The sequence below is a fragment of the Oncorhynchus clarkii genome, unplaced genomic scaffold, assembly GCF_045791955.1.
Source record: "Oncorhynchus clarkii lewisi isolate Uvic-CL-2024 unplaced genomic scaffold, UVic_Ocla_1.0 unplaced_contig_14094_pilon_pilon, whole genome shotgun sequence".
Classification (NCBI taxonomy): domain Eukaryota; kingdom Metazoa; phylum Chordata; class Actinopteri; order Salmoniformes; family Salmonidae; genus Oncorhynchus; species Oncorhynchus clarkii.
In genome coordinates, this window is record NW_027257993.1 from 61,777 (window position 1) to 83,634 (window position 21,858).

Consider the following 21,858-nt stretch of genomic DNA (forward strand, 5'->3'; position numbering starts at 1 on the left):
TCCATTCTATAATCTAACACTGGTACCCTACAGACCATGATCCATTCTATAATCTAACACTGGTACCCTACACACCATGATCCATTCTATAATCTAACACTGGTACCCTACACACCATGATCCATTCTATAATCTAACACTGGTACCCTACAGACCATGATCCATTCTATAATCTAACACTGGTCCCTACACACCATGATCCATTCTATAATCTAACACTGGTCCCCTACAGACCATGATCCATTCTATAATCTAACACTGGTACCCTACAGACCATGATCCATTCTATAAACTAACACTGGTACCCTACACACACCATGATCCATTCTATAATCTAACACTGGTACCCTACAGACCATGATCCATTCTATAATCTAACACTGGTACCCTACACACCATGATCCATTCTATAATCTAACACTGGTACCCTACACACCATGACCCATTCTATAATCTAACACTGGTACCCTACACACCATGATCCATTGTATAATCTAACACTGGTACTCTACACACCATGATCCATTCTATAATCTAACACTGGTACCCTACACACCATGATCCATTCTATAATCTAACACTGGTACCCTACAGACCATGATCCATTCTATAATCTAACACTGGTACCCTACAGACCATGATCCATTCTATAATCTAACACTGGTACCCTACACACCATGATCCATTCTATAATCTAACACTGGTACCCTACACACCATGATCCATTCTATAATCTAACACTGGTACCCTACAGACCATGATCCATTCTATAATCTAACACTGGTCCCTACACACCATGATCCATTCTATAATCTAACACTGGTACCCTACAGACCATGATCCATTCTATAATCTAACACTGGTACCCTACAGACCATGATCCATTCTATAATCTAACACTGGTACCCTACAGACACCATGATCCATTCTATAATCTAACACTGGTACCCTACACACACCATGATCCATTCTATAATCTAACACTGTGTGTGTGTCTGACCGTGTGTGTGTCTGACTGTGTGTGTGTGTGTCTGACCGTGTGTGGGTGTGTGTCTGACCGTGTGTGGGTGTGTGTCTGACTGTGTGTGTGTGTGTGTCTGACTGTGTGTGTGTGTGTGTCTGACCGTGTGTGAGTGTGTGAGTGTGTCTGACCGTGTGTGGGTGTGTGTCTGACCGTGTGTGGGTGTGTGTGTGTGTGAGTGTGTCTGACTGTGTGTGTGTGTGTGTCTGACTGTGTGTGTGTGTGTCTGACCGTGTGTGAGTGTGTGTGTGTGTGAGTGTGTCTGACCGTGTGTGTGTGTGTCTGACCGTGTGTCAGTGTGTGTGTGTGTGTGTGAGTGTGTCTGACCGTGTGTGAGTGTGTGTGTGTGTGTGTGTGTGTCTGACCGTGTGTGGGTTGCGTAGCAGCATCAGTGATTCTGCTCTCCTCATCCTCTCCTGGTCCATCTCTCTGCTGATCGTCTGTTTGGTCTGGTAGGTCAGCTGTCTGTGGGGGGGCAAGCCTGGGAAACAGACCACCTGCTCCACACGCCTACACACACACACACACACGGTCAGACACACACACACACACACCCGGTCAGACACACACACACACACACACACACACACACACAGACGGTCAGACACACACACACACAGACACACGGTCAGACACACGGTCAGACACACGGTCAGACACACGGTCAGACACACACACACACACACACACACACACACACACAGAGACACAGTTGTGTTTTAGGTGTGTGTGTATTTGTGTTTTAGGTGTGTGTGTGTGTGTGTGTTTTAGGTGTGTGTGTGTGTTTGTGTTTTAGGTGTGTGTGTGTGTTTGTGTTCTAGGTGTGTGTGTGTGCGCGTGTGTCTGTTCGTGTGTGTGTTCTAGGTGTGTGTGTTCTAGGTGTGTGTGTGTGTGTGTGTGTGTGTGTTCTAGGTGTGTGTGTGTGTGTGTGTGTGACTCACGGCTCCAGAACGTAGACATATTGTCCATCAGGCGTTCTGTCCTGTCTGTAGGACAGGTTGTAGGAGATCATGGTGTGAATCAGATCAACCAGCTGCTGTTTCTCTCTGTCGCTGAACAGTTGGGGGTTCACCTGGACACACAGAAACACACACCTGTTATTCAACACCTGGACACACAGAAACACACACCTGTTATTCAACACCTGGACACACAGAAACACACACCTGTTATTCAACACCTGGACACACAGAAACACACACCTGTTATTCAACACCTGGACACAGAAACACACACCTGTTATTCAACACCTGGACACAGAAACACACACCTGTTATTCAACACCTGACCCCCCTGAACAGACCATAAACCAGACTGATGCTGGCACTGAGACCTCTCAACCAGCTGTATAAGGCCATAAACCAGACTGATGCTGGCACTGAGACCTCTCAACCAGCTGTATGAGGCCATAAACAAGACTGATGCTGGCACTGAGACCTCTCAACCAGCTGTATAAGACCATAAACAAGACTGATGCTGGCACTGAGACCTCTCAACCAGCTGTATAAGGCCATAAACCAGACTGATGCTGGCACTGAGACCTCTCAACCAGCTGTATAAGGCCATAAACCAGACTGATGCTGGCACTGAGACCTCTCAACCAGCTGTATAAGGCCATAAACCAGACTGATGCTGGCACTGAGACCTCTCAACCAGCTGTATAAGGCCATAAACCAGACTGATGCTGGCACTGAGACCTCTCAACCAGCTGTATAAGGCCATAAACCAGACTGATGCTGGCACTGAGACCTCTCTCAACCAGCTGTATAAGGCCATAAACAAGACTGATGCTGGCACTGAGACCTCTCAACCAGCTGTATAAGGCCATAAACCAGACTGATGCTGGCACTGAGACCTCTCAACCAGCTGTATAAGGCCATAAACAAGACTGATGCTGGCACTGAGACCTCTCTCAACCAGCTGTATAAGGCCATAAACAAGACTGATGCTGGCACTGAGACCTCTCAACCAGCTGTATAAGGCCATAAACCAGACTGATGCTGGCACTGAGACCTCTCAACCAGCTGTATAAGGCCATAAACCAGACTGATGCTGGCACTGAGACCTCTCAACCAGCTGTATAAGGCCATAAACAAGACTGATGCTGGCACTGAGACCTCTCAACCAGCTGTATATGTAGTTTAGGACAGATAATATCCAGTGAGTGTCCCTACAGGTTGTAGTTTAGGACAGATAATATCCAGTGAGTGTCCCTACAGGTTGTAGTTTAGGACAGATAATATCCAGTGAGTGTCCCTACAGGTTGTAGTTTAGGACAGATAATATCCAGTGAGTGTCCCTACAGGTTGTAGTTTAGGACAGATAATATCCAGTGAGTGTACCTACAGGTCATAGTTCAGGACAGATAATATCCAGTGAGTGTCCCTACAGGTCGTAGTTTAGGACAGATAATATCCAGTGAGTGTACCTACAGGTCATAGTTTAGGACATATAATATCCAGTGAGTGTACCTACAGGTCATAGTTTAGGACATATAATATCCAGGGTGTGTGTGTCCCTACAGGTCATAGTTTAGGACATATAATATCCAGGGTGTGTGTGTACCTACAGGTCATAGTTCAGGACAGATAATATCCAGTGTGTGTCCCTACAGGTCGTAGTTTAGGACAGATAATATCCAGTGAGTGTACCTACAGGTTGTAGTTTAGGACAGATAATATCCAGTGTGTGTACCTACAGGTTGTAGTTTAGGACAGATAATATCCAGTGAGTGTACCTACAGGTCGTAGTTTAGGACAGATAATATCCAGTGAGTGTACCTACAGGTTGTAGTTTAGGACAGATAATATCCAGTGAGTGTACCTACAGGTCATAGTTTAGGACATATAATATCCAGTGTGTGTACCTACAGGTCATAGTTTAGGACAGATAATATCCAGTGTTTGTGTGTGTGTGTGTGTGTGTACCTACAGGTCGTAGTTTAGGACAGATAATATCCAGTGAGTGTACCTACAGGTTGTAGTTTAGGACAGATAATATCCAGTGAGTGTACCTACAGGTCGTAGTTTAGGACAGATAATATCCAGTGTGTGTACCTACAGGTCATAGTTTAGGACAGATAATATCCAGTGAGTGTACCTACAGGTCGTAGTTTAGGACAGATAATATCCAGGGTGTGTGTGTACCTACAGGTTGTAGTTTAGGACAGATAATATCCAGTGAGTGTACCTACAGGTTGTAGTTTAGGACAGATAATATCCAGTGAGTGTACCTACAGGTCGTAGTTTAGGACAGATAATATCCAGTGAGTGTACCTACAGGTTGTAGTTTAGGACAGATAATATCCAGTGAGTGTACCTACAGGTCGTAGTTTAGGACAGATAATATCCAGTGTGTGTCCCTACAGGTCGTAGTTCAGGACATACAATATCCAGTGTTTGTGTGTGTGTGTGTGTGTACCTACAGGTCGTAGTTTGGGACAGATGATATCCAGCAGGAGAGACAGGATGTCCAGACTGAGACTAAGCTCACTGACTCTAGTCCTGATGCATGCTGGGACTTCAGACAACATGGCCGCCAGAGCGTTCCTGCTGGCTGAGGTCTTAGTTAGAGCCTGGAGAGAGAGGGGGAAGAGAGGGGAGAGGGGGAAAAGAGGAGAGGAGAGAGCGGGAAGAGAGGAGGAAGAGAGGGGGAAAGAGAGGGGGGAGAGGAGAGAGGGGGAAGAGAGGAGAGAGGAGGAAGAGAGGAGAGGAGCAAGGGGGAAGAGAGGAGAGGATAGAGGGGGAAGAGAGGAGAGGAGAGGAGAGAGGAGGAAGAGAGGAGAGAGGAGGGAGAGGAGATATGGGGAAGAGAGGAGAGAGGGGGAAGAGAGGAGAGGAGATATGGGGCAGAGAGGAGAGAGGGGGAAGAGAGACGAGGAAAAGAGGAGAGGGGAAAGAGGAGAGGGGAAAGAGAGGAGGGGAAGAGAGGAGAGAGGGGGGAAGAGAGAGGGCCGATAAATTATTATAGAGAGCTATGGCTGAAATAACAGAGGATCTAGAATAAAACCCTGAGGAACACCACATTCTATCTATCTGTTCCTAGAATAGAACCCAGAGGAACACCACATTCTATCTATCTGTTCCTAGAATAGAACCCAGAGGAACACCACATTCTATCTGTTCCTAGAATAGAACCCAGAGGAACACCACATTCTATCTGTTCCTAGAATAGAACCCAGAGGAACACCACATTCTATCTATCTGTTCCTAGAATAGAACCCAGAGGAACACCACATTCTATCTATCTATTCGTAGAATATAACCCTGAGGAACACCACATTCTATCTATCTATTCCTAGAATAGAACCCAGAGGAACACCACATTCTATCTATCTGTTCCTAGAATAGAACCCAGAGGAACACCACATTCTATCTATCTATTCGTAGAATATAACCCAGAGGAACACCACATTTGATCTATTTGTAGAATAGAACCCTGAGGAACACCACATTCTATCCATCTATTCCTAGAATAGAACCCAGAGGAACAAAACACCACATTGTATCTAAGCCCAGGTTTTGTGTGTGTACCTCGTACTGGCTGTGGGGGTAGTTGATGCGGGGGACGTGTGTGTGAGCAAACAGGAAGTGGAAAGCTGCGGGGAGGAAGGGCTGGTATCGCAGCAGAGAGAAGTTTTGTCCTTGCAGCATGGCCTGGGTCAACCCGTCTGAGAAGCCCAACCAATCCAGAGCCTGACACACTCTGCCAAGACCGGGGTCCTTCACACGCATAGACAGGAAGTTATCATAGAGACCCTGGGAACAGAGAGAGAGAGAAGGGGGGGAGGGAGAGAGAGAGAGAGGGGGGGGGGAGAGAGAGAGAAGGAGGGAGAAAGAGAGAGACAGAGAGAGATAGAGAGGGGGAGGGAGAGAGAGAAGGAGGGAGAGACAGAGAGAGAGAGAGAGAGAGAGAGGGGTAGAGAGAGAGAGGGGTAGAGAGAGAGAGGGGTAGAGAGAGAGAGGGGTAGAGAGAGAGAAAAGGGGGAGAGAGAGAGAGAGAGGAGGGGGAGAGAGAGAGAGGGGAGGGGGAGAGAGAGAGAAGGAGGGAGAGACAGAGGGAGATAGAGAGGGGGAGGGAGAGAGAGAAGGAGGGAGAGACAGAGAGAGAGAGAGAGAGGGGTAGAGAGAGAGGGGTAGAGAGAGAGAGGGAGAGAGAGGGGAGAGAGAGAGAGAGGAGGGAGGGAGAGAGAAAGAGAGAGAGAGAGAGAGGAGAGAGAGAGAGAGGGGGAGAGAGAGAGAGAAGGAGGGAGAGAGAGAGAGAGAGAGAGATGGAGGAGGAGGAGGAGGGACAGAGAGAGTTGGAGGAGGAGAGAGAGAGAGAGACAGAGAGAGAGAGAGACAGAGAGAGAGAGACAGAGAGAGAGAGATGGAGGAGGAGGAGGAGGGACAGAGAGAGATGGAGGAGGAGAGAGAGAGAGAGAGAGAGAGGGACAGAGAGAGATGGAGGAGGGAGAGATATTAATAGAGGTTAGGTCCCAATAGCAACATGTTCTCTGATTAGATTTCTCCATTTAAAAAGTAATCTGGAACACATCTACCAGGATATACATTCTCCAGACTACATCTCATCCACATAGAGACAGATGGAGGAGGAGGGAGACAGAGAGAGAGAGGGGTTGCTGTGTCCTGCTGTGTGCTATCCTGCTGTGTGCTATCCTACTGTACTGCTGCAATACTGTGTGCTGGCCTACTGTCCTGCTGTCCTGCTGTGTGCTCTCCTACTGTGTGCTGTCCTACAGTCCTGCTGTGTGCTGTCCTACTGTGCTACTGTCCTGCTGTGTGCTGTCCTACTGTCCTGCTGTGTGCTGTCCAACTCTGTGCTGTCCTACTGTCCTACTGTACTGCTGTATGCTGTCCTACTGTACTGCTGTATGCTGTCCTACTGTACTGCTGTCCTACTGTGTGCTGTCCTACTGTGTGCTGTCCTACTGTGTGCTGTCCTACTGTCCTGCTGTGTGCTGTTCTACTGTCCTGCTGTCATGAGGTATACTATCCTACTGTGTGCTGTCCTGCTGTCCTACTGTCCTGCTGTGTGCTGTCCTACTGTCCTACTGTGTGCTGTCCTGCTGTGTGCTGTCCTGCTGTCCTGCTGTGTGCTGTCCTACTGTGTGCTGTGTGCTGTCCTACTGTGTGCTGTCCTGCTGTCCTACTGTCCTGCTGTCCTACGGTCATGCTGTGTGCTGTCCTACTGTCCTGCTGTGTGCTGTCCGACTGTCCTGCTGTCCTACTGTGTGCTGTCCTGCTGTGTGCTGTCCTACTGTGTGCTGCTGTCCTACTGTGTGCTGCTGTCCTACTGTGTGCTGCTGTCCTACTGTGTGCTGCTGTCCTACTGTGTGCTGCTGTCCTACTGTGTGCTGCTGTATACTATCCTACTGTGTGCTGTCCTACTGTGTGCTGTCCTGCTGTGTGCTGTCCTGCTGTGTGCTGTCCTGCTGTGTGCTGTCCTAAAGTCCTGCTGTGTGCTGTCCTGCTGTGTGCTGTCCTGCTGTCCTACTGTTTGCTGTCCTACTGTGTGCTGTCCTACTGTGTGCTGTCCTGTTGTCCTGCTGTGTGCTGTCCTGCTGTGTGCTGTCCTACTGTCCTACTGTGTGCTGTCCTGATGTCCTGCTGTGTGCTGTCCTACTGTGTGCTGTCCTACTGTATAATGTCCTGCTGTATAATGTCCTGCTGTATACAGTCCTACTGTGTGCTGTCCTACTGTGTGCTGTCCTACTGTATGCTGTCCTACTGTATGCCGTCCTACTGTATGCCGTCCTACTGTGTGCTGTCCTGCTGTATACTGTCCTACTGTGTGCTGTCCTACTATGTGCTGTCCTGCTGTCCTACTGTATACTGTCCTACTGTGTGCTGTCCTGCTGTGTGCTGTCCTGCTGTGTGCTGTCCTGCTGTGTGCTGTCCTGCAGTCCTACTGTGTGCTGTCCTACTGTCCTGCTGTATACTGTCCTACTATGTGCTGTCCTGCTGTCCTACTGTATACTGTCCTACTGTGTGCTGTCCTGCTGTATACTGTCCTACTGTGTGCTGTCCTGCTATGTGCTGTCCTGCCGTCCTACTGACCTGCTGTATACTGTCCTACTGTGTGCTGTCCTGCTTTGGAAGAGACTGTGTGTGTGTGTGTGTGTGTCTGTGTGTGTGTGTGTGAGACTGTGTGTGTGTGAGACTGTGTGTGTGTGTGTGTGTATGTGGGACTGTGTGTGTGGTGTGTGTGTGTGTGTATGTGGGACTGTGTGTGTGTGGTGTGTGTTACCTGTGTGAGTTTGTCGTGCTCTCCGGTGGAAGAGGCCAGGTGAAGGATGTGCTGTAGTCTCTCGGCCCCGCCTCCTTCTCTAAGGCCCTCTTCCAGCTCCTCGCCCACACGCTTCCTATACACCAAATATGGTCAACCAGGAAGACACCAAATATGGTCAACCAGGAAGACACCAAATATGGTCAACCAGGAAGACACCAAATATGGTCAACCAGGAAGACAAATAGTTAGTTATGGTTATCAATAGCATAGTTTGTTATAATACCGTTTGATGCGCGGCAGTTGGAAGATCTCCTGCCAGAGGTTGAACAGTCCTTTATTCTGATCCTTCTGACCGATCCTCATGGACTGGACCGACTGCACGTCCAGCTGTCTCTTCCCTCGACCGTGGAGGAACTACAACACATTAACACGTCCAGCTGTCTCTAACCTCGACCGTGGAGGAACTACAACACATTAACACGTCCAGCTGTCTCTAACCTCGACCGTGGAGGAACTACAACACGTCCAGCTGTCTCCAACCTCGACCGTGTAGGGACTACAAAGATTACGGATTGATTATGGATCCTAATTAGTTCCTGCCTATCTGATTCTACTGCTTACATCAGTTACCTGATGTGGAATAGAGTTCCATGTAGTCATGTAGTCATGGCTCTATGTAGTACCTTGTGCCTCCCTGGACAGACTTCTCTCCATCTTAACTTCCATCTTAACTTCATTAGGATAGGGGGCAGCATTCAGAATCTTGGATGAAAAGTGTGCCCAAATTAAACTGCCTGCTACTCAGGCCCAGAAGCTAGGATATGCATATAATTAGTGGATTTGGATTGAAAACACTCTGACGTTTCCAAAACTGTTAAAATAATGTCTGTGAGTATAACAGAACTGATATGGCAGGCGAAAACCCGAAGACAATCCAACCAGGAAGTACTATTATTTTGAAAGGCGGTTTTTCCATTGAAAGCCTATCCACCATACAAAGACTTAGGACCCAGTTCACGAGCTCTATGGCTTATTCTACATGTGGCCAGTCTTTATAGTTTCAGGCTTTTACTCTGAAAAATGAGGGAGATACAGCACTTTCAATCAGTGGCCAGTGGAAATTTCCATTCATCAGCCATGGGCCTGATCGGGAACTCGCCTTTCTTGTTTCTCCTTTCCTATTGACGAAGCTTTTGTCTGGTTGAAATATTATTGATTATTTATGACAAAAACAACCGGAGGGTTGATTTTAAACATCGTTTGGCATTTTTCTACAAACTTTTATTGTACTTTTGAAAACTTTTCGTCTGGACCTTGTGCATTAGGATTACTGGAAAAAACGCGCAAATAAAAAGGAGGTTTTTAGTCATAGAGAGGGACATTATCGAACAAAATAAACATTTATTGTCTAACATGGAGACCTGGGACTGCCACCAGATGAAGATCATCAAAGGTAAGTGATTAATTGTAATGCTATTTCTTTTGTGAGCCCTCTCCTTGGCTGGAAAATGGCTGTATGGTTTTCTGTGACTAGGTTGCCAAGTGGTAAAGAGCATCGGGCCAGGAACTGAAAGGTCATTGGTTCGAATCCCAGAGCTGTCAAGGCTGAAAAATCTGCCGTTCTGCACTTGAACAAGGCAGTTAAACCCCCAACAACTGCTCCCTGGATGCCGATGACATAAACGTTGATGAAGGCAGCTCTCTGCATCTCTTTGATTCAGAGGGGTTGGGTTAAATGCGGAAGACACATTTCGGTTTAATGTTGGGCAACAGACTAGGTTTCCCTCTTTGTTAATTGTTGCAGTCATTTCAGGCGCTGTAGTAACTGACATGTATAGTGTTGAGTCATCCACTCTGGCTTTAATCAAGGCAAGTGGCATGTCATTAGTAAAGATTGAAAAAGTAAAGGGTCCTAGACAGCTGCCCTGGGGAATTCCTCATTCTACCTGGATTATGTTGGAGAGGCTTCCATTAAAAAACACCCTCTGTGTTCTGTTAGACAGGTAACTCTTTATCCACATTATAGCAAAAATCTACAAAAATCTCTGAAACTGGAAACACTTATCTCCCTCACTAGCTTTAAGCACCAACTGTCAGAGCAGCTCACATATTACTGCACCTGTACATAGCCCACCTATAATTTAGCCCAAACAACTACCTCTTTCCCTACTGTATTTAATTTATTTATTTATTTTGCTCCTTTGCACCCCATTATTTTTATTTCTACTTTGCACATTCTCCCATTGCAAATCTCCCATTCCAGTGTTTTACTTGCTATATTGTATTTACTTCGCCACCATGGCCTTTTTGCCTTTACCTCCCTTATCTCACCTCATTTGCTCACATCGTATATAGACTTGTTTATACTGTATTATTGACAGTATGTTTGTTTTACTCCATGTGTAACTCTGTGTCGTTGTATGTGTCGAACTGCTTTGCTTTATCTTGGCCAGGTCGCAATTGTAAATGAGAACTTGTTCTCAACTTGCCTACCTGGTTAAATAAAGGTGTTCTCAACTTGCCTACCTGGTTAAATAAAGGTGTTCTCAACTAGCCTCCCTGGTTAAATAAAGGTGTTCTCAACTAGCCTACCTGGTTAAATAAAGGTGTTCTCAACTTGCCTACCTGGTTAAATAAAGGCGTTCTCAACTTGCCTCCCTGGTTAAATAAAGGTGAAATAAATAATAAATAAATAGCAGGGGGTGTAAAGCCAACAGCAGACTGTGACCGATAATGTCAAAAGCTGCACTGAAGTCTAACAAAACAGCCCCCACAATAATTTTAACATCAATTTCTCTCAGCCAATCATCAGTCATTTGTGTAAGTGCTGTACTTGTTGAATGTCCTTCCCTATAAGCGTGCTGAACGTCTGTACTCAATTTGTTTACTGTGAAATAGCATTGTATCTGGTCAAACACAATTTTTTCCAGAAGTTTACTAAGGGTGGGTAACAGGCTGATTGGTCGGCTATTTGAGCCAGTAAAGAGGGCTTTACTATTCTTAGGTAGTGGAATGACTTTAGCTTCCCTCCAGGCCTGGAGGGCACACGCTCTCTAGTAGGCTAATATTGAAGATATGGCAGATAGAGGACGATATTGCCACTCCTCTCATTCATTTTCCATCCCAGTTGTCACCTGTGAGTTAATGTGTACAGACAGGTGTTCCTCAGGGATCAGTGTTTGGACCCTTGACATTATTGTAATACAAGGTAGCTCTTATAATCTGGAAACACAGTGTGCAATTGGTTTGCTGTGTGTGTGTGTGTGTGTGTGTATGTACCTGCAGTGTATTTATGCAGGATCTGATGTCGTTGTCCGTCTTCTCACAGAGAGCCATCAGAGTCCCCATGTCAGCCTTCATACCCTGGCCCCTGGAGATCTAACCCACACATTAACATAAAGACCCCCATCATGGCTGGTCTGACATGTCAGTCTTCAGGACCCCTGGCCCATGGAGATCTAACCCACACATTAACATAAAGACTCCCATCATGGCTGGTCTGACATGTCAGTCTTCATACCCTGGCCCCTGACCCCTGGAGATCTAACCCACACATTAACATAAAGACCCCCATCATGGCTGGTCTGACATGTTGCATCACCACTTAGAAAATTAAAACAAAGATTACCTCAGCCAGTCTCTGTGCCAGGCGGGAAGGCTGTGTCTGGGGGAAGGCCAATAGGAACGCCTGCTGCCTCAGAGGCCTCAGGGCTGGAACATACCTGACAGGACAGAGAACCAATCAGATCACAGATAGGGATAAACCCCTCCCCCCTCCATCTCTTACAGGTCGTTACAGATGCAGATGATTGGTCGGAGGAGGACCGACTCTTTTTTCTTCTTCTTCTTTAGAGGCTCCGCCTCTGAATCCGCCCCCTGGCTGTCCTTCCTGTTCAGAGTGGCCAATAGGATGCTGATGGCAGCCTGCCGACCAATCACAGAGAGAGAGAGATGAGGCTAGGTGAGAGTGGTCCAATAGAAGGGCAGGGACGGAGTGGTGGGCGGGACTTACGGCGGGCGCTCCGTCAATCTCGTCAATGATGAGGCAGTTAGGCTTCTCATTGGCTCCCAGCACTGACCTCATCTGGGTTGCTGTGTCGATACGCTTCTGGAACAGCTCCGCACTGCGGTCATCACTATGGAAACCACAGCATCAACAACCCCTTAGTTATTATGGGAAACCACAGCGTCAACAACACCTTAGTTACTATGGGAAACGACAGCGTTAACAACACCTTAGTTACTATGGGAAACCACAGCGTCAACAACACCTTAGTTACTATGGGAAACCACAGCGTCAACAACACCTTAGTTACTATGGGAAACCACAGCGTCAACAACACCTTAGTTACTATGGGAAACAACAGCGTCAACAACCCCTTAGTTACTATGGGAAACCACAGCATCAACAACCCCTTAGTTACTATGGGAAACCACAGCATCAACAACCCCTTAGTTACTATGGGAAACCACAGCATCAACACCACCTTAGTTACTATGGGAAACCACAGCATCAACACCACCTTAGTTACTATGGGGAAACCACAGCATCAACAAAACCTTAGTTACTATGGGAAACCACAGCATCAACACCACCTTAGTTACTATGGGAAACCACAGCATCAACACCACCTTAGTTACTATGGGAAACCACAGCATCAACACCACCTTAGTTACTATGGGGAAACCACAGCATCAACAAAACCTTAGTTACTATGGGAAACCACAGCATCAACACCACCTTAGTTACTATGGGAAACCACAGCATCAACAACACCTTAGTTATTATGGGGAAACCACAGCATCAACAACACCTTAGTTACTATGGGAAACCACAGTGTCAACAACACCTTAGTTACTATGGGAAACCACAGTGTCAACAACACCTTAGTTACTATGGGAAACCACAGCATCAACAACACCTTAGTTACTATGGGAAACCACAGTGTCAACAACACCTTAGTTACTATGGGAAACCACAGCATCAACAACACCTTAGTTACTATGGGAAACCACAGTGTCAACAACACCTTAGTTACTATGGGACACCACAGCATCAACAACCACTTAGTTGCTATGGGAAACCACAGCATCAACTTGTTGAAGTCGTTAAACCCACCTGGCGTTAATCTCCACCACGTTGTACCCAGCATGCTTAGCGATGATGTGGGCTAGAGTGGTCTTCCCTAAACCCGGAGGACCAGAGAGCAGCACCACCTAGTGGGAGGACGACAGATTAACCAGCTATATTAACCTAGTAGTATATATACTAACAGCTATATAACCTGACAGCAGCACCACCTAGTGGGACGAGGACAGATTGGTCTACCTACCTTGTATTTATCAGTCTGTGTAGTTCTACCTACCTTGTATTTATCAGTCTGTGTGATGTGTAGTTCTACCTACCTTGTATTTATCAGTCTGTGTAGTTCTTCCTACCTTGTATTTATCAGTCTGTGTAGTTCTTCCTACCTTGTATTTATCAGTCTGTGTGGGTCTACCTACTTCTATTTATCAGTCTGTGTGGGTCTACCTACTTCTATTTATCAGTCTGTGTAGTTCTTCCTACCTTGTATTTATCAGTCTGTGTGGGTCTACCTACTTCTATTTATCAGTCTGTGTAGTTCTACCTACCTTGTATTTATCAGTCTGTGTAGTTCTACCTACCTTGTATTTATCAGTCTGTGTGATGTGTAGGTCTACCTACCTTGTATTTATCAGTCTGTGTAGTTCTACCTACCTTGTATTTATCAGTCTGTGTGATGTGTAGTTCTACCTACCTTGTATTTATCAGTCTGTGTAGTTCTTCCTACCTTGTATTTATCAGTCTGTGTAGTTCTTCCTACCTTGTATTTATCAGTCTGTGTAGTTCTACCTACCTTGTATTTGGGCCTTTTGTATTGGTCCAGTTCGGCCTCCAGAAGCTCCTCAGTGATCTGACTCTTGGTCTTAAATTTCTGATTGGCTTGATTAAAGTTTCCCTGGCTCCGGTTGGTGGAATTAAAGCGACCCCGGCCCTTATTGAAGCGTCCCTGGTCCTGATTGGCTGTGTTCTGGTCGGGCCTCTCGGCTGGGGGTTGGCGTGTCTTCCTCTCTCGTCCAAACACCACCTGGTCCCACAGCTTCAGCCACTTCAGCAAACAGCGGTTGGTGAACTACACACACACACACACACACACACATTATACACACACACACACATTATACACACAGAAACACATTATACACACAAACACATTACACACACACACACATTATACACACAGAAACACATTATATACACACACACACACAAACATTATACACACAGAAACACATTATACACAGAGAAACACATTATACACACACACACATTATACACACAGAAACACATTATACACACAGAAACACATACACACAGAAACACATTATACACACATTATACACACACACACACACACATTATACACACAGAAACACATTATACACACACACACACACATTATACACACAGAAACACATTATACACACACACTATACACACACACACACACTATACACACAGCAATTAACACAGTAATTATACACAGTAATTACACACACACACACACACACACACACAGGCTTGGGAAGTAAAGATGAAATGTAATCCGCTAGAGTCTCGTTCCCCCTCCACCACTCACGTCGTCGCTGAGTAGTTCAGTGTAGTGTTGAGGAGAAAACTGATCCACCCAGAGACGAGAAGATTCCTCCTCCTCCTCCTCTCGATCCCCCTCTTCTCTCTGTCTGCCGTCCAGCTCTCCAAACTCTTCATCCACTTGACTGAACACACACACACACACACGTTTATGCTATAAACAAGTATTAATGTACAGAAACGACAATATCTATCAGGTGATACAGTCCCAGTCAACAGTTTGCACACCTCCTCATTCCAGGGTTCTAGAACACCTACTCATTCCAGGGTTCTAGAACACCTACTCATTCCAGGGTTCTAGAACACCTCCTCATTCCAGGGTTCTAGAACACCTACTCATTCCAGGGTTTTTCTTTATTTTACTATTTTCTACATTGTAGAATAATAGTGAAGACAACAAAACTATGAAATAACACATATGGAATCATGTAGTAACCAAAACAGTGTTAAACAATATATATAAAATATTTCCTATTTGAGATTCTTCAAAGTAGCCACCCTTTGCCTTGGTGACAGCTTTGCACACTCTTGGCATTCTCTCAACCAGCTTCATGAGGTAGTCACCTGGAATGCATTTCAATTAACAGGTGCACCTTGTTAAAAGTTAATGTGGAATTTCTTTCCCTCTTAAAGCTTTAAGGTAGGGGTGGTATACAGAAGATAGCCCTATTTGGTAAAAGACCAAGTCCATATTATGGAAAGAACAGCTCAAATAAGCAAAGTGAAACGACAGGCCATCATTACTTTAAGACAATGAAGGTCAGTCAATCCAGAACATTTCAACAACTTTGAAAGTTTCTTCAAGTGCAGTCGCAAAAACCATCAAGTTCAATGATGAAACTGTCTCTCATGAGGACCGCCACAGGAAAGGAAGACTCAGAGTTACCTCTGCTATGATGAAACTGTCTCTCATGAGGACCGCCACAGGAAAGGAAGACCCAGAGTTACCTCTGCTATGATGAAACTGGCTCTCATGAGGACCGCCACAGGAAAGGAAGACTCAGAGTTACCTCTGCTATGATGAAACTGGCTCTCATGAGGACCACCACAGGAAAGGAAGACTCAGAGTTACCTCTGCTATGATGAAACTGGCTCTCATGAGGACTGCCACAGGAAAGGAAGACTAAGAGTTACCTCTGCTATGATGAAACTGGCTCTCATGAGGACCGCCACAGGAAAGGAAGACTCAGAGTTACCTCTGCTATGATGAAACTGGCTCTCATGAGGACCGCCACAGGAAAGGAAGACTCAGAGTTACCTCTGCTACAGAGGATCATTTCATTAGAGTTACCAGCCTCGGAAACTGCAGCCCAAATAAATGCTTCACAGAGTTCAAGTAACAGACACATCTCAACATCAACTGTTCAGAGGAGACTGTGTGAATCAGGCCTTCATGGTCGAATTTGCTGCAAAGAAACCACTACTAAAGGAATTATAGAACATGACGTAATTATGCCGTTAAATTGAATCGAAGGGAAAAAAGTTATTTTACAACAATGCTTTTACTGATTGTAAAAAGGTATGGAACACAGTTAAGGGCTTACTTGGTACATCTATCTCCTCATGCCCATCTAGTGTGGAGGTTGGCGGGAGAATGATAACAGGACCAGTTGATATTGTACTATTACTACTACTAATAGTGCCAATCATTTTACTACTACTAATAGTGCCAATCATTTTACTACTACTAATAGTGCCAATCATTTTACTACTACTAATAGTGCCAATCATTTTACTACTACTAATAGTGCCAATCATTTTACTACTACTAATAGTGCCAATCATTTTACTACTACTAATAGTGCCAATCATTTTACTACTACTAATAGTGCCAATCATTTTACTACTACTAATAGTGCCAATCATATTACTACTACTAATAGTGCCAATCATTTTACTACTGCTAATAGTGCCAATCATTTTACTACTACTAATAGTGACAATCATTTTACTACTACTAATAGTGACAATCATTTTGCTGATTTTTTTTACACAGAAAATGAAATTACTAAGCAACAATGTAGACATAAATTCTTCCAAACAAGCTATTGTCCAATGGATTGATGATCATATTATGAGCAACAAGATCTGCTCTTTTAGTCTACAAACGGTGTCAGTGGAGGAGGTGTTAAACCTATTGAAGTCATTACCTGATGGTAAATCTACAGTGGAGGAGGTGTCAAACCTATTGAAGTCATTACCTGGTGGTAAATCTACAGTGGAGGAGGTGTTAAACCTATTGAAGTCATTACCTGATGGTAAATCTACAGTGGAGGAGGTGTTAAACCTATTGAAGTCATTACCTGATGGTAAATCTACAGGTTATGGTCTTATGGATAAACCAAACTACTGGGAGTGCAGCTAGACAACTGCTTATCATCGTCGTCTCAAATAACTAATTTATGTAAAAAAAAATATATTAAAACAGCATGCACAATCAGAAGGATAGCTAAATATTTACAAGGGAAAATCCTTCAGCAAATAACACAGGCATTGGTTGAGAGTCAAGTGAACTATTGTTCGGTGGTCTGGGGAAATGCATCATCTAGTGAAGTTAGGAGGCTGCAGAATGCACAGAATAAAGCAGCAAGGATTGTTTTAAGGTGGAGATACGGTTCTTCTGATGCAGTCATGGGTTGTTTTAAGGTGGAGATATGGTTCTTCTGATGCAGTCATGGGTTGTTTTAAGGTGGAGGTATGGTTCTTCTGATGCAGTCATGGGTTGTTTTAAGGTGGAGATATGGTTCTTCTGATGCAGTCATGGGTTGTTTTAAGGTGGAGATGTGGTTCTTCTGATGCAGTCATGGGTTGTTTTAAGGTGGAGATATGGTTCTTCTGATGCAGTCATGGGTTGTTTTAAGGTGGAGATATGGTTCTTCTGTTGCAGTCATGGGTTGTTTTAAGGTGGAGATATGGGTCTTCTGTTGCAGTCATGGGTTGTTTTAAGGTGGAGATGTGGTTCTTCTGTTGCAGTCATGGGTTGTTTTAAGGTGGAGGTATGGTTCTTCTGATGCAGTCATGGGTTGTTTTAAGGTGGAGATATGGTTCTTCTGATGCAGTCATGCGCAGTGTTCTTGGTTGGTCATCAATCGACAAGATAATTGACTAAAACATGCTTATCTTATTTTATAATATACATCATTTAAAACGGCCAAGTTCTATTCACAGCAGGTATTCAGATGGTAAGAGACAGACATTCAGTAAATACTAGGAATAGATTGGTTAGAGACAGACATTCAGTAAATACTAGGAATAGATTGGTTAAGAGACAGACATTCAGTAAATACTAGGAATAGATTGGTTAAGAGACAGACATTCAGTAAATACTAGGAATAGATTGGTTAGAGACAGACATTCAGTAAATACTAGGAATAGATTGGTTAAGAGACAGACATTCAGTAAATACTAGGAATAGATTGGTTAAGAGACAGACATTCAGTAAATACTAGGAATAGATTGGTTAGAGACAGACATTCAGTAAATACTAGGAATAGATTGGTTAAGAGACAGACATTCAGTAAATACTAGGAATAGATTGGTTAAGAGACAGACATTCAGTAAATACTAGGAATAGATTGGTAAGAGACAGACATTCAGTAAATACTAGGAATAGATTGGTTAGAGACAGACATTCAGTAAATACTAGGAATAGATTGGTTAAGAGACAGACATTCAGTAAATACTAGGAATAGATTGGTTAAGAGACAGACATTCAGTAAATACTAGGAATAGATTGGTTAAGAGACAGACATTCAGTAAATACTAGGAATAGATTGGTTAAGAGACAGACATTCAGTAAATACTAGGAATAGATTGGTTAGAGACAGACATTCAGTAAATACTAGGAATAGATTGGTTAGAGACAGACATTCAGTAAATACTAGGAATAGATTGGTTAGAGACAGACATTCAGTAAATACTAGGAATAGATTGGTTAAGAGACAGACATTCCGTAAATACTAGGAATAGATTGGTAAGAGACAGACATTCAGTAAATACTAGGAATAGATTGGTTAGAGACAGACATTCAGTAAATACTAGGAATAGATTGGTTAAGAGACAGACATTCAGTAAATACTAGGAATAGATTGGTTAAGAGACAGACATTCAGTAAATACTAGGAATAGATTGGTTAAGAGACAGACATTCAGTAAATACTAGGAATAGATTGGTTAAGAGACAGACATTCAGTAAATACTAGGAATAGATTGGTTAAGAGACAGACATTCAGTAAATACTAGGAATAGATTGGTTAAGAGACAGACATTCCGTAAATACTAGGAATAGATTGGTTAGAGACAGACATTCAGTAAATACTAGGAATAGATTGGTTAAGAGACAGACATTCAGTAAATACTAGGAATAGATTGGTTAAGAGACAGACATTCCGTAAATACTAGGAATAGATTGGTTAAGAGACAGACATTCAGTAAATACTAGGAATAGATTGGTTAAGAGACAGACATTCAGTAAATACTAGGAATAGATTGGTTAAGAGACAGACATTCCGTAAATACTAGGAATAGATTGGTTAAGAGACAGACATTCAGTAAATACTAGGAATAGATTGGTTAAGAGACAGACATTCAGTAAATACTAGGAATAGATTGGTTAAGAGACAGACATTCCGTAAATACTAGGAATAGATTGGTAAGAGACAGACATTCAGTAAATACTAGGAATAGATTGGTAAGAGACAGACATTCCGTAAATACTAGGAATAGATTGGTAAGAGACAGACATTCAGTAAATACTAGGAATAGATTGGTTAAGAGACAGACATTCAGTAAATACTAGGAATAGATTGGTTAGAGACAGACATTCAGTAAATACTAGGAATAGATTGGTTAAGAGACAGACATTCCGTAAATACTAGGAATAGATTGGTTAAGAGACAGACATTCAGTAAATACTAGGAATAGATTGTCCACCATCTCTGCGTTATCCAGACAGAAAAAAGAAATGGGCAAAATAACATTTAGATTTAGAGCTATAAAGAAATGGAATAAATTAACTGAGCAAACTAGAAACCTTTCAATATATAAGTTTAAACATTATTTAAAAACCATTTAAATATAGTATATATAAATGTTGTGGGACTATAGTAGATGAAGAATCAATATTTTTTAGACTGAGTATTTATTGGGTCATTATGCTAGTGTATTATGTATGTTTGTAACAGTGTGTTATATGTGAAAGTGTGTTTGTATTATAAATTATATTTTAATGTTAAGGACTCTTGGAAGATTAGTCCAAATGGGGACTAAAAGAGATCCTAATAAAATCAAATCAAAGGACACCAATAAGAAGAAGAGACTTGCTTGGACACATGAGTAATGGACATTAGACCGGCGGAAATCTGTCCTTTGGTCTGAGGAGTCTATTTGTGGTTCCAACCGCCGTGTCTTTGTGAGACACAGAGTAGGTGAACGGATGATCTCTGCATGTGTGGTTCCCACCGCGAAGCATGGAGGAGGAGGTGTGATGGTGCTTTGCTGGTGACACTGTCTGTGATTTATTTAGAATTCAAGGCACACTTAACCAGCATGGCTACCACAGCATTCTGCAGCGATAAGCCATCCCACCTGGTTTGCGCTTAGTGGGACTATCATTTTGTTTTTCAACAGGACAATGAGCCAACACACCTCCAGGCGGTGTAAAGGCTATTTTACCAAGGAGAGTGATGGAGTGTTGCGTCAGATGACCTGGCCTCCACATTAACCCGATCTCAACCAAATGAGATGGTTTGGGATGAGTTGGACCGCAGAGTGAAGGAGCCAACAAGTGCTCAGCATATGTGGGAACTCCTTCAAGACTGCTGGAAAAGCATTCCAGGTGAAGCTGGTTGAGAGAATGCCAAGAGTGTGCAAAGCTGTCATCAAAGCCAAGGGTGGCAACTTTGAAGAATCTCAAATATATTTTGATTTGTTTAACACTTTTTTGGTTACTACATGATTCCATATGTGTTATTTCATAGTTCATGTCTTCACTATTTTCCAACATAAAGAAAACCCCTTGAATGAGTAACTTTAACTTTAGATTGGTACTGCATGTACACACACACACACACACCTGTTGAGTCGCTCTGTTAGGCGCTGAGATTCCTCCACCACTTGGCGATGACGCTGCAGAAACAGTCAGAAAATCAGAAACAGACAGAAACAGTCAGCTCAGTCAGAAACAGTCAGCTCAGTCAAAAACAGTCAGAAACAGTCAGCTCAGTCAAAAACAGTCAGAAAGAGTCAGCTCAGTCAAAAACAGTCAGAAAGAGTCAGCTCAGTCAAAAACAGTCAGAAAGAGTCAGCTCAGTCAAAAACAGTCAGAAAGAGTCAGCTCAGTCAAAAACAGTCAGAAAGAGTCAGCTCAGTCAGACAGAAAGAGTCAGCTCAGTCAGACAGAAAGAGTCAGCTCAGTCAGACAGAAAGAGTCAGCTCAGTCAGACAGAAAGAGTCAGCTCAGTCAGACAGAAAGAGTCAGCTCAGTCAGACAGAAAGAGTCAGCTCAGTCAGACAGAAAGAGTCAGCTCAGTCAGACAGAAAGAGTCAGCTCAGTCAGACAGAAAGAGTCAGCTCAGTCAGACAGAAAGAGTCAGCTCAGTCAGACAGAAAGAGTCAGCTCAGTCAGACAGAAACAGACAGCTCAGTCAGACAGAAACAGTCAGCCAGAAACAGTCAGCTCAGTCAGTCAGAAACAGTCAGCTCAGTCAGTCAGAAACAGTCAGCTCAGTCAGTCAGAAACAGTCAGCTCAGTCAGTCAGAAACAGACAGAAACAGTTAGTCAGAAACAGACAGAAACAGTCAGCTCAGTCAGTCAGAAACAGACAGAAACAATCAGCTCAGTCAGACAGAAACAGTCAGCTCAGTCAGTCAGAAACAGACAGAAACGGTCAGCTCAGTCAGTCAGAAACAGTCAGCTCAGACAGAAACAGTCA

The 21,858-nt window shown here is 43.9% G+C and overlaps 1 protein-coding gene across 3 annotated transcripts in view; it reads right to left on the bottom strand.

Moving 5' to 3' along the window:
* Positions 1-21,858, bottom strand: part of LOC139394425 (chromosome transmission fidelity protein 18 homolog) — a 79,196-nt gene that overhangs the window by 20,579 nt on the left and 36,759 nt on the right. For 2 of the 3 annotated variants that reach the window (XM_071142488.1, XM_071142491.1), the window contains exons 6-19: positions 21,000-21,052; positions 14,914-15,052; positions 14,131-14,406; positions 13,371-13,468; positions 12,264-12,387; positions 12,039-12,175; positions 11,880-11,973; positions 11,531-11,629; positions 8,535-8,665; positions 8,270-8,384; positions 5,554-5,778; positions 4,446-4,595; positions 1,963-2,093; positions 1,387-1,531 (exon numbers count right to left, since the gene is read on the bottom strand). In XM_071142488.1, coding sequence (XP_070998589.1) covers positions 1,387-1,531; positions 1,963-2,093; positions 4,446-4,595; positions 5,554-5,778; positions 8,270-8,384; positions 8,535-8,665; positions 11,531-11,629; positions 11,880-11,973; positions 12,039-12,175; positions 12,264-12,387; positions 13,371-13,468; positions 14,131-14,406; positions 14,914-15,052; positions 21,000-21,052 — 1,917 coding nt within the window. The remainder of the gene's footprint in view (positions 1-1,386; positions 1,532-1,962; positions 2,094-4,445; positions 4,596-5,553; positions 5,779-8,269; positions 8,385-8,534; positions 8,666-11,530; positions 11,630-11,879; positions 11,974-12,038; positions 12,176-12,263; positions 12,388-13,370; positions 13,469-14,130; positions 14,407-14,913; positions 15,053-20,999; positions 21,053-21,858) is intronic. The other variant, XR_011629822.1, reaches the window with a different exon arrangement.